This window comes from Eriocheir sinensis, chromosome 54, assembly GCF_024679095.1.
Source record: "Eriocheir sinensis breed Jianghai 21 chromosome 54, ASM2467909v1, whole genome shotgun sequence".
In the NCBI taxonomy this organism is placed as follows: domain Eukaryota; kingdom Metazoa; phylum Arthropoda; class Malacostraca; order Decapoda; family Varunidae; genus Eriocheir; species Eriocheir sinensis.
In genome coordinates this window covers 4,870,101-4,882,727 of record NC_066562.1, presented here as the reverse complement: position 1 = coordinate 4,882,727, position 12,627 = coordinate 4,870,101, and the positions used below count along the sequence as shown (strand labels likewise).

At 46.9% G+C, this 12,627-nt stretch overlaps 1 protein-coding gene across 1 annotated transcript in view; it reads right to left on the bottom strand.

Annotated features, from left to right (window-relative positions):
* Positions 1-2,430: 2,430 nt before the first annotated feature.
* The window catches only part of LOC126983581 (dual specificity tyrosine-phosphorylation-regulated kinase 2-like), a 69,224-nt gene continuing 59,027 nt past the window's right edge, over positions 2,431-12,627 (bottom strand). The window contains exons 2-3 of the mRNA XM_050836380.1: positions 6,347-6,526; positions 2,431-5,753 (exon numbers count right to left, since the gene is read on the bottom strand). Of these exons, the coding sequence (XP_050692337.1) occupies positions 5,178-5,753; positions 6,347-6,526 (756 nt within the window). The 3' untranslated portion in view covers positions 2,431-5,177. The remainder of the gene's footprint in view (positions 5,754-6,346; positions 6,527-12,627) is intronic.

The following is a 12,627-nucleotide window of genomic DNA, read 5'->3' as shown; positions in this document are numbered from 1 at the left end:
CCACAAAACACACGCAGCCTTCCCGGTGATCAACACGCTTGGGATCGCTGCGTCTGCTTCCCGAGAACAAACAAGTCACCGTTTAGCGTTCTTTTTTCCTCAAGTAAGTAGTATGTATAAGATTATCATATAAAAAAGTAAGTTTACTTTTTCATCAACCTTTGAACAGAGTTGTTGGTTTTAAGCATAACTGCATATAAAAAATTCCACACCTAAGATCTAGATGTCCAGCCCCCACATAAGGCTGTGTGTGTGTGTATGTGTGTAAGTGTGTATGTGTGTGTGTGCCTCACTGCATATGCTTGTGTAAAAGTCTAATTTTTCGAACTTGTTTTCAGAAGGTTTACACAATTGACTCCACTAACTTTATCCCTTTCCTTGTGGCCTGAAGTCATCCCTAAACTCATTCCCGAACTGCACACACCACAGTCTTGAGGGAGTCTTTTTTTACTTGAGATCACCTTTTACATGAGTACATACAGCGTGTAAGTAGGTGTGCGTGTGTGTGTGTGTGTGTGTGTTAAGTCTGTACGCCAAAAAGAATCACCTTTATACATGAATGGTTCCTTTAAGGGGCTATTACAATGGGCAAATTTCCCGTGGGTCTTCAGTCAAACCACGATTTCCGCTAGCATGGTTCTCATTTGTTTCTTGTTATTGCTGCTGATGATGATGGTGAGTAATACCGTCATCCTTCAGTGAAATGTACCGTAGCTTTGGAAGATCAGGGACACCTCAGAAAACCATGAAAATATGAGAACCACGCCAGCGGAAATCGTGGTTTGACTGAAGATCCACGGAAAATTTGCCCAGTGTAACACCCCCTTTACAGCCTCTCCGAACACCTCCGCTGGCTCATAAATAATTATTACTCTGTCTACACATGTTTACACTTCCTTTACACCTTGTTTACACTGTACATCCTGCCGCAGACATGACAAGGGGACGAGACCACTGTTTACCGTAGGGGGCTTTCTCCTCTTCCCTGACCCCCCCCTCCTCTTTCTTACCCCAGACCCTTCCCTCCCTGACTGACTGACTGACTGACTGATTAACTGAGTGAGTGAGTTGGTCAGAAATGTCAGTCTTTAGAGTTGGTCACAAGTTAGCTGGTTACACACACATATATGCGCACACACACCCAAGCTCACACACACACATGTACGCTACCACCATGCAATTTGTAAGATTTCTGTTCGGCAAAAAAAATAAGTATAAAAAACTGTATTAATGAACTTCCCCCAGAGAAGGAAAGCCTCTTACTGTTTATGTTATTGCACTTGGATATGAAAGACCCACCCTGCAAAAATAGTACAAACTGACATATGCATCAACGGCAGAAGCGAGAGAAATATATATATATATGTATGCCAACTATTTTTCGCCTTAACATCTATAACATTTTCTCTCTCTCTGGTAACATGGATAATTTTACTTCTATCATTTTTTTTCAACTCATCATCAGTGCCAAAAAGTTAATATGTCTAAGGCTCGTCAAGTGATTACGTGAGATTGCTGCGGGATTTTGATTAGCTTTTATTTGTGTGGGGGTCGGGGTGGGGGGGAGTGGAGGAGGGAGGGGATGGGTGGAGTAACATGAATAACCTGTGGGGGGACGGGGTGGATTTCTAACACGGAATAACCTGTGGGGGTGGGGGGGTGGGGGTGCAGGGGGATGGGGGGGGTCTATCACTCACATTTTCAGCCTCAATTCCTCACAATCATAAATTCTTGGTTACTAATTCTTGTTCGAGACACGTTAGTTAAAAAGATTCCGGCATTTAAAATTACTACTTCGTCAAATGATTTAAATGCAGCTTCCACACGGTCGCATTATCACAGACAGTCACAGTTAAACACACACACACACACACACACACACACACACACACACACACACACACACACACACACACACACACACACACACACACTCACAAGAAACCCAACTCATTGATATTTCGACTTGTCCCAAAACTCAACAAACCCCCGAGTGTTCCATCAACCTCTTCAAAACAGCAATAATGACAAAAATGAAATAAAAAAATACCTCCGTCTACACTCACAGAGGAAGAGAAAGCTAACGGCACACAAACGGCATGAAAGACGGCGTTTGAAAATTAATAGTGAAATAAATAAATACACAAATACAAAGTCGGCAAGTATAAAAAATGGCAGATCTTCAAGGCAACCCATAAAAAAAAAAAAAAAAAAAAAAAAAAAAAAATTACAATGTGGCAAAGTAGCAAATTTAAGCATATATCCATTTTCTCTACACCTTCATTCTCTCAAAAAAATTCTTGAGGGATTGTGAATGTATAGATTAAACCATGTATGTATGTATGTATGTGTGTGTGTGTATTAACTGTCGTGTGTCTTTAAGTATGTACGCATGTAAGTTTATGTTTATGTATGTATGTGAGTATGAAGGTGTGTGTGTGTGTGTGTGTGTGTGTGTGTGTGTTCTACCTCATCCATTTTAAACCTTCTCAGCAGGAGCGACGATGAACCTCCGAAAATGACAAAATATGGTGTTGTTGATAGTGGTGACGATTGTGATGATTGTGCCACTCTCCTTCTTCCTATATATCTGTTCTTTCCTTTACCTTTCTTTCATTCTGGGTTCCAATTCATTTCTTTTCATCTCGTTTATTTCCTCTTTTTATCTTCCTCCTTCTCCGACATACTGTAAGTGCTTATGTGTATTTATTTTCCTTTATCTTCCTTCTTCCTTTATTTTCCTCCTTTTCCAACATACTGCAAGTGCTTATGTGTGTAATCGGTCTTGAGCCACTAAGAAAATGATTAAAAATTGCTAGAAAAAACCCTTAACGGAGAATCTCGCGTCGTGTCTCCGCCTCGCTAAGAAGTATTGCACATAAAAAAAATAGATGTAAAAGTATAGATCTTCTGAGAGAGTAAAAATATCACTGCGAAGAACTTGTTGTGTTGATAAAAAAAAGATCGATAGAAACAGAGGTCACTTACAATAGGCTTTCACACACACACACACACACACACACACTACACATAAATAATAATGATGATGACAGTGATAAAAAAGGAACACATTTTTTGCGAACTTTCGAAAAGCTTCTTGAATTTTCCTCGACTTTCTTTTCTCCGTAACTTTCACACGTGTTGAAAAAATTATATACGAAAAAAAAAAAAAAATGGAGCTAACTTTTCACACTTTCCCTTTTTCTTTTATTTTTTCACAGCCAACTTTTCAGGGTATTATCAATTTCCTTTTTGCGATTTCAATTATTTTGGGGGCGACGGCTTTTCCGGATGTCCAAGTCGGCTGCTCGGCCAATGTCACGCGGATGTCATGTATCCCCTAAGCCTTGTCAGAGAGGGGGGGGGTTAAGGGGGAAGGGGGGGGTGAGGGGGGGAGTTAGAGTATTCCTGGCCTTGGATCGTGATGGAGAGGAAGGGGGTTAGAGTGGTCTGCCTCCTCTTCTTCCTCTTCTATTCCCTTCCTCCTCCTCCTCCTCTTCCTCTTCATTCTATTCCTTGTCTTCATTTTCTTTTCATTTGTCTTTCTTCTCCTCTCTCTCTCCTCCTCCCCACTGGTTAATACTTTCACATAATGACTGAGTAACCCGTAGATACAGTGTGTGTGTGTGTGTGTGTGTGTGTGTGTGTGTGTGTGTGTGTGTGTGTGTGTGTGTGTGTGTGTGTGTGTGTGTGTAGCTTTGGCAGGCGCAAGAACAGCCACCATGAGTTTTTTGTCCATTTCGCCGACAAAGAAACAGACACACAAACGGACTCATATAAAAGTGAGGTTGAAGTACATACAGTAATAATTAAAAAAACGAGGATTTACTCACTTAAATAAAAAAGATAAATACAATAAAAGACCTGAATATTGAAGACAGTTTAAAATATTGTATGATTGCGTGCGTCCTTCCACCCTGAAGACTGACGACACCAGTAGGAATAATAAAAACAGTAAAGATAAAAGTAATAAAATGTGTGTTCTTGTTTGTCTTGTGTTTGTTTACGGTGTCACGTGAATACCAAAACATAATAAGTAGCAGTAGCAGAAGTAGTGGTTGTAGTAAACACAAACAGACAGACATACAGATGAGCAAACAAGGCAGTGTTTACGCCAAACAAAATAATGTCCTTCCTTGTAAATGCCAAGACACACCAGGCAGCCACCACACACCAGACACCACACACCACACACACCAGACACATGCACACGCACACAGCAGCCAGCCAGCAGCCCAACCACAGCTATCAGTGACCACCCCACCACCACCACCACCGCCACTCGAGGAGGTGTAGAGACTGATACAGGAGGTGGTGAAGGGGTGGTGTGTGTGTGTGTGTGTGTGTGTGTGTGTGTGTGTGTGTGTGTAGGGGATTAAGCTCATGGTTGGTGACTATGGTTGTATTGACTATGGTGATGGTGGTCATGGTGATGAAAGTGGTGGTGGTGACCATGGCAGAGGTGGCGGTGGTGGTGGCGCGGGGCCAAGATACCCCCGTGCCCCAGTAGTGCCAGCAGCCACCGGGGCACCGGCACCACCACCACCACCACTGCCCGGCGAGACACCCGAGGGGAGTGATGGGGGTGGTGGTGGCAGTGGTGGTGGGGGGGGGGCGTGGTGAGGGTGTGTGTGTGTGTGTGTGTGTGTGTGTGTGTGTGTGTGTGTGTGTGTGTGTGTGTGTGTGTGTGTGACCCGCCTGGGCTGGCTCAGCCCCTGCTGCTGCTGCTGCTGCTAAGTATAACATGAGTGTAGGGTGTTGTGGCCCCGTGTGTGTGTGTGTGTGTGTGTGTGTGTGTGTGTGTGTGTGTGTGTCACCGCTGTTTTGATTGAGTGTCTGCCCCTCGGCGCGGCGGCTTTGTGAACACGGCGAGATCATGAGAGGAGTTGTAATATCAAGGTGGCGGGGCGCCCCGGCCCGCTGGGAGGGGGGGGCGGCGGCGCCTCACGACTAGCAGGTATGGGCGGGGCGGGGCGGGGCGGGGCGGCGTGGGCGAGCGTCCCGCCTCACACGCCGCCCCGCCGCCCGCCACCGCCCGCCGCCCCGCCCTGCTCGCGGCCGCCGCCGCCACAATTGCACTTTGGTCTGGTGATATGTGGGTGGCGCGGCGCCCCCTGTGGGCGGCGGGGCGGCAGCGGCGGGGCGGGGCGGCGGCGGCGGCGCTGGGGTCGGGGGGCTCAGGTGACGGGGTTGGTGATCTGCGGCAGCTTGGTGGCGTGGTGGCGCGGGTGCACCGTGGCGGCGCCGCCCTCGTCCGTGATGGTGGCGCGCAGCTTGGTGGCCGAGGTGGCGATGGTGTTGAGCTTGGCGGCGGCGGCGGCCACGGAGGAGGGCGTGCGGGAGGAGGAGGAGGAGGAGGGCGTGCGCAGCGTGGAGGCGGGCGAGTCGCTCTTCTCCGAGGGCGGCTTGGGCAGGCGGCGGCGCAGCCAGCCGTGCCGCAGGGCCTGGCTGGGCGTCATGCGCGTGGCGGGGTCCCAGTCCAGGCACCGCTGGATGAAGTCCAGGAAGAGCGGGTCGCTGCAGCCCTTGAGGGCCGTCTGCAGCGCCTTGGAGCCCGGCGGCCCCCGGGGCTTGCCGCGCCGCGACTGGCCGCCGTGCAGGATGGTGGAGCCGTCCGGCAGCGTGCGCGTCACGCAGTACCGCGGGTAGCCCTTGCTGGTGATGAAGTTCTTGGCGCGCTTGCTCTGCTCGATGAGGCGCGCGGGCGGCATGCCCAGCAGCTCCATGATGCACGCCAGCTGGTCCGCCTCGTCCTGCGGGCACACGGGGGTTAGCGGCGACCACCAACACACACACACACACACACAAACACACACACACACACACATTACCTCCGCCCATTCACCCATCACATATTCAATACCCCCCCCCCTCCGCTCCCCACCCACAAAGCAACCCCTCCCATCATCACACCGGAGACCCACACAACCCACCCCGACCTACCTTACACACACACACACACACACACACACACACACACATTACCCCTCCCGTTCACCCATCACATATTCCACCACCCACAAAGCAACCTCCCATCATCACACTGGAGACCCACAACCCACCCCTGACCTACACACACACACACACACACACACACACACACACATTACCTCTGCCCATTCACCCATCACATTCAATACCCCTCTGCTCCCCACCCACAAAGCAACCCCTCCCATCATCACCCCGGGGACCCACACAACCCACCCCGACCTACCTTACACACACACACACACACACACACACACACACACACACACACACACACACACACACACACAACTACCTTCACCTAACCACACACCCTCACCCACCCATCTTCCCCCTCACCCCACTACTGCCCCCTCACCTCGCCGGGCAGCAGCGGGTAGCCGGTGAGCAGCTCGGCGAGGATGCAGCCCAAGGACCAGATGTCGATGGCCATGCCGTACTTGGCGCCCAGGATGACCTCCGGCGCGCGGTAGAAGCGGCTCTGGATGTAGGTGTAGACCCGCTGGTTCTCCAGGCACGAGGACCCGAAGTCTATGACCTGAGGGGAGGGCTGGAGTGAGACACGAGCGAGAGAGGGGAGAGGGGAGAGGAACGAGGAAGAGGGAGGGAGAAATTATGGGGGGAGAGGGGAGGAGGGGAGAGGAACGAGGGAAAGGGAGAAATTAAGGGTGGATAGGGGAGGAGGGGAGAGGAACGAGGGAAAGGGAGAAATTAAGGGAAAGGAAGGAAGAGGGGAGGAGAGGGGAGAGGAAAGAAGAGAGAGGAAAGGATAGAAAGGAAGGAAGAGGGGAGGAGACGTCAGAGTAAAGAAGAGAAAGTAAGGAAGAGGGTAGGAGAGGTGATAGTAACGAAGAGAGAGGAAAGGATAGAAAGGAAGGAAGAGGGGAGGAGAGGGGAGAGGAACGAAGAGAGAGGAAAGGATAGAAAGGAAGGAAGAGGGGAGGAGAGGGGAGAGGAACAAAGAGAGAGGAAAGGATAGAAAGGAAGGAAGAGGGGAGGAGAGGGGAGAGGAACGAAGAGAGAGGAAAGGATAGAAAGGAAGGAAGAAGGGAGGAGGGGGAGAGGAACGAAGAGAGGAAAGGATAGAAAGGAAGGAAGAAGGGAGGAGGGGGAGAGGAAAGAAGAGAGGAAAGGATAGTAAGGAAGGAAGAGGGGAGGAGAGGGAGAGGAACGAAGAGAGGAAAGGATAGAAAGGAAGGAAGAGGGGAGGAGGAGGGGGAGAAGAACAAGCAAGAGAGAGGGAGAAATTAAGGGAAAGGATAGATAGAAAGGAAGGGAGAAAAAGGGAAAAGGGAGGAAAAGGAAAAAGGAAGAAAGAGGAGAGAAGGGAGGAAAACGGAAAAGGAAGGGAGGGAAAGTGGAAAAGGAGAGAAACGAAGAAATTGAAGGGAGAAAAAGGGAAAAGGAAGGGAGGAAAAGGAGAAAGGAAGAGAAAAGGGAAAATAAAGGAAAAGGAGAAAGGAAGAAAGAAGGAAAAGGAGGAAAAGGGAAAAAGAAGGGAGGGAAAGTGGGGAAGGAGAGAAAGGAAGAAAGGGATGGAAGGAAAAGTGGAAAAGGAGGAAAAAGGAAAAGAATAAAACAGAAAAAAGGAAAGGAAGGAGAAAAAATAAGAAGATAAGGAAGATAAAAGAAAAAAAAAAGAAAATTGGCAACGAAAAAAATATAAAGGGAAGAGAGAGAGAGAGAGAGAGAGAGAGAGAGAGAGAGAGAGAGAGAGAGAGAGAGAGAGAGAGAGAGAGAGAGAGAGAGAGAGAGAGGTGATGATAAGGTATAGAGAAAGGAGAGAGAGGGGAGCCATCAATCTCTCTCTAAGTTGATAAAGAGGGGAAGAGAATAGGCTTAATTGGAGGGAGAAGAGGAGGAGGAGGAGGAGGAGGAGGAGGAGGAGGAAAGGTGTGTTATTTTGGGTTAAGAGTAGGAGGAAAGGGTGAGGGGTAGGGAGAGGAAGGAAAAGGGAGAGAAAGGAAGAAGGGAGAGAAGAGTAGAAAGAGTAAGGGAAAGAAAAGGGTGAAGAGTAGGGAGAGGAAGGAAAAGGGAGAGAAAAGAAGAAGGGAGAGAAGAGAAGGGAATGAGAAAGGAAAGGTTGAAGGGTAGGGAGAGGAAGGAAAAGGGAGAAAGGAAGAAGGGAGGGGAGAGAAAAGGGTGAAAGGTAGGGAGAGGAAGGAAAAGGGAGAGAAATAAAGAAGGGAGGGGAGAGAAGAGAAGGGGTATGGAAGAGAGAGGGAAAGTAAGGAAAAGAGGAAGGAGAAAAGGAAGAAGAGGAAGGATGGGAAAGAAAGAAAGGGGAATAGAGAGGAAAGGAGGAGGGGAAGGAGGGAAAGGAAGAGGAAAGATGGGAAAGAAAGAAAGGGGAATAGAGAGGAAAGGAGGAGGGGAAGGAGGGAAAGGAAAAGAATGGTGGAAAGAGAAAGGAGGGAAGGAATGGGTGGGGAGGGAAAAGGGTGGAGGAAAAGGGAGGAAGAAGAGGGATGGAGGGAGAGAAGAGGAAAGAAAAAAGGCAAAAAAAGAAGATAGAGAAAATAAGGAAAGACAAAGAGCAGAATAAGACACTTCAAATAATAATAATAATAATAATAATAATAATAATAATAATAATAATAATAATAATAAATGTGTCTGTGTGTGTGTGTGTGTGTGTGTGTGTGTGTGTGTGTGTGTTTACCTGAGGAGGAGGAGGAGGAGGAGGAGGAGAAAATAAGGAAGGAAAAAAGAAAAAGAAAAAGAGCAAGCGTGGGAGAGACAGAGATAGAGAGAAAGAAAATATTATAAAGAAGAAGAAGAAGAAGAAGAAGAAGAAGAAGAAGAAGAAGAAGAAGAAGAAGAAGAAGAAGAAGAAGAAGTTAATGAAGGACGAAGCGTTAAGAGGAAAGAGGAGGGAAGAGGAAGAGAAGAAAGGGGAAAGAAGAAAAAATGGAGAGAGAGAGAGAGAGAGAGAGAGAGAGAGAAATAACACCTAATACACTATCTCCGGGTCACATAATCTCTCTCTCTCTCTCTCTCTCTCTCTCTGTAATCCGCAGACAAGGAGTTCGCTGTATCGGGGTCACGTCTACCTCACCTTACCTGTACCTGTCCCACCTGAACCCCGCTATAACGACCTCTCCCAACGTTACCTGTAGAGAGAAAGAGAAAGAGAAACGTTAGATGATGATGATGATGATAATAATAATAATAATAATAATAATAATAATAATAATAATAATAATAATAATAGGAGGAGGAGGAGGAGGAAGAGAGAGGGGAAGGGAGGAAAAGGAAGAAAGGAGAGGAAGGAATAGAAGAAAGGGAAAGGAAGAGAAGGGAAGAGGAGGAAGGAAGGGGAAGGAGGAGAAACGGAAGGAAGGGGAGAAGGAAAACGAAGGGAAGGAAAGGAGAAAAGAAGGAAGGGAAAGGAAGAGAAGGGAAGAGGGGGAAGGAAGGAAGGAAAAGATGGAGAAAAGGAAGGAAGGAGAGAAGGAAAAGGAAGGAAAGGAAGAAGAGAAGGAAAGGAAGAAAGGAGGAGAGAAGAAAAGGAAGAGGAAAGAAAAAGAAGGAAGAAAATAACAAATAAAAGGAGAAAGAAAGAGGAATGAAGGGAAATGCAAGAAAAGAAGGAAGGAGAAAACACTAAGAGAAGGGAAGGAGGAAAGAGGGAAGAGAAGGAAGGGAAGGAAGAAGAGGAAATAGAAGAAAAAAAAATGAAAAGGAAGAGGAAAGGGGAGATAAATGGAGGAAGAGGGCGAGGAGAAGAAGAGGAGAGGAGGAGGAGGAGGACGAAAGTGAGACATGAGGAGGAGGAAATAAAGAATGGGGAAGGAAAAGAAGGGAGAGGGAAAGGGAAAAGAAAGGAAGAAGGAAGAAATGGAGGAGATGAAGGAGAAGAAAGGAGAGAAAGGAGGAGAGGAGGAAAGAGAGGAGGAAGAAGAAAAGGAGATAAAGGAAGAGAAGAAAGGAAGGAAGAAAGGAAGGAAGGAAGGAGGGAAGAAAGAGAGGAAGGAAGAGAGAAAGGAAGGAAGGAAGGAAGGAAGGAAGGAAGGAAAAAAGGAAGGAAGGAAGAATGGAACAGAAAGAGGAAGGAAGGAAATAAGGAAGGAAGGAAGGAAGGAAAGTGGAATGGAAGAAAGAGAAAAGAAAGAAGGAAGGTAGGAAGGAGGGGGGAGAGAGGAAGGAAGGAAGGAAGAAAGAAAGGAAAGGAGAGAAAATCATATAACGTTTCCTTTTTTTTCCTCCTCCTCCTCCTCCTCCTCCTCCTCCTCCTCCTCCTCCTCTTCAATTTCCTCAAGATTTTCACACGAGTTAAGCAAATGTTGATTCTTTTTCCTTCCTTCCTCCTTCCCTCTTCCTCCTTCCTTCCTTCCTCTTCCTTCCATTCTTCTTCCACTTCCTTTTTACATTTTTCTTCCTTTCTTAATTACTCTTCCTCCTTCCTCCTTCCTTCACCCTTTTCCTCCCAGTCTTTCCTCCTTCCTTCCTTCCTTCCTCTTCCTTCCATTCTTCTTTCACTTCCTTTCTTAATCGCTTTTCCTCCTTCCTCCTTCCTTCACCCTTTTCCTCCCAGTCTTTCCTCCTTCCTTCCTTCCTTCCTTCCTCTTCCTTCCATTCTTCTTCCACTTCCTTTGTTCATTTTCCTTCCTTCCTTTCTTAATCACTTTTCCTTCTTCCTCCTTCCTTCCTTCACTCTCTTCCTCCCAGTCTTTCCTCCTTCCTTCCTTCCTTCCTCTTCCTTCCATTCTTCTTTCACTTCCTTTGTTCATTTTCCTTCCTTCCTTTCTTAATCGCTTTTCCTTCTTCCTCCTTCCTTCCTTCACTCTCTTCCTCCCAGTCTTTCCTCCTTCCTTCCTTCCTTCCATTCTTCTTTCACTTCGTTTTTCCATTTTCCTTCCTTCCTTTTTATTAACTTTTCCTTATTCCCTCTTCCTCTTTCCTCCCTTCTTCCCTCTTCCTCCCTCTTTCATTTTTTTCCCTTGGTCCTCCTTTCCTCTTTCCTCTTCCTCCCTTCTTCCTGTTCACTCTTCCTCTCTTCCTCACTCTTCTTCTTTCTCGACCTTCCTCTCTTCCTTCTTTCCTCTCCTCCTTTCCTATCATCTTCTCTTCCCCTTCCTCCCTTCCCATGCTCCTCTTCCCTTTCTTTCTCCTTTCCTTCCCACTCTCTCCTTCCTTCCCTACTTCCTCTTTCCGTTCCCAGACTTTCACCATCTCCTCCTCCGCCTCCTCCTCCTCAGTGGGTCGCTAAGAGGGCTTCCCCTATAATCTCCTCCTCCTCCTTCTCTCTTCCTCCTCCTCCTCCTCCTGTTATAAAAAGGGGGAGGGGGGAGGAGGTAGATAATAGCAAGGTACAGGTTGAAGTACTACTACTACTATTACTACTACTACTACTATTACTACTGCTACTACTACTACTACTACTACTACTACTACTATTACTAAAAAAAAAACGTAAGTAGGAAAAGAAAAAAAAAGAAAGATAAAAAGTATATGAAGAAAAGAAAGGAAAGGAAAATGAAGAGATGGAAAAGGAAACGAAAGAAAGGAAGAGAAAAAGAAGAAATAGAAAACAAAAAAAAACGAGAGCAAGAAAGAAAAGAACAAAAGAAGAAAAGAGAAGAAAATGAAGGAAAGTCAACCTCGGCTTTTTTTTTTTTTTGCACGTACTTCCCTGGAGGAGGAGGAGGAGGAGGAAGAGGAGGAGGAGGAGGAGGATTTAAATGGAATAGTTAGATTGTGCGGCCTTCCTCCTCCTCCTCCTCCTCTTTTTCTTTAATTCCTTGGAGAGAGAGAGAGAGATAAGAGAGGCACGAAGCCAAATGGTCAGCTTGATAAAACTCTCTCTCTCTCTCTCTCTCTCTCTCTCTCTCTCTCTCAAAAATAAAGAGGGAAATATGAAAAGATGAGAAGGGAAGAAAGAAAGAAAGGAAGAGGAAGGAGAGGGAAAGGAAGAGAAGGAAGGGAAGGAAGAAAGAAAGGAAGAGGAAGGAGAGGGAAAGGAAGAAGGGAGGGAAGGAAGAGGAAGATGGAGAAAAGGAAGAAGGGAGGAAAGAAGAAAGGAAAAGGAGGGAAAGGAAGGAGGAGAGGAAGGAAGAGAAGGGAAAAGAAGACAGGAAATATGGAAGGAAGAAAGAATAGAAGGAAGGAGAAGGAAAGAGAAGGGAAAGGAAGGGAAGAGAAAAAAAGGAAGAAGAGAGGGATAGAAGAGGAAGAAAAAAAATAAGGAGTTTGTAGAATAGAAAAGAAAAAAAAGAATAAACGAGGAAATAAGAAATAACGAAAAAAATAAAAATAATGAAAGAAAAGGATTAGGGAACACGGAAGCAAGGAGGAGGAGGAGGAGGAGGAGGAGGAGGAGGAGGAGGAGGGGAGGAGGAGGAGGCAGTATCGTCACCTGTCACGTTAATAAAGACGGAAGGAAGGAAGGAAGGAAGAGGAGGAGGAGGAGGAGGAGGAGGGGCAAGGTCATACACGTTGCCTCAGAGCTCATCTCCGTCTCTCTCTCTCTCTCTCTCTCTCTCTCTGGGGGTGGGATTACAGCATGCACTCTGCTAGCTTTAATCTCTCTCTCTCTCTCTCTCTGGCACTGGGGGGGATTACCGCATGCACCCTGCTAGCTTTAATCTCTCTCTCTCTCTCTCATAAGGTTTCGGGGGGATTAAAATTAGCAAGTCG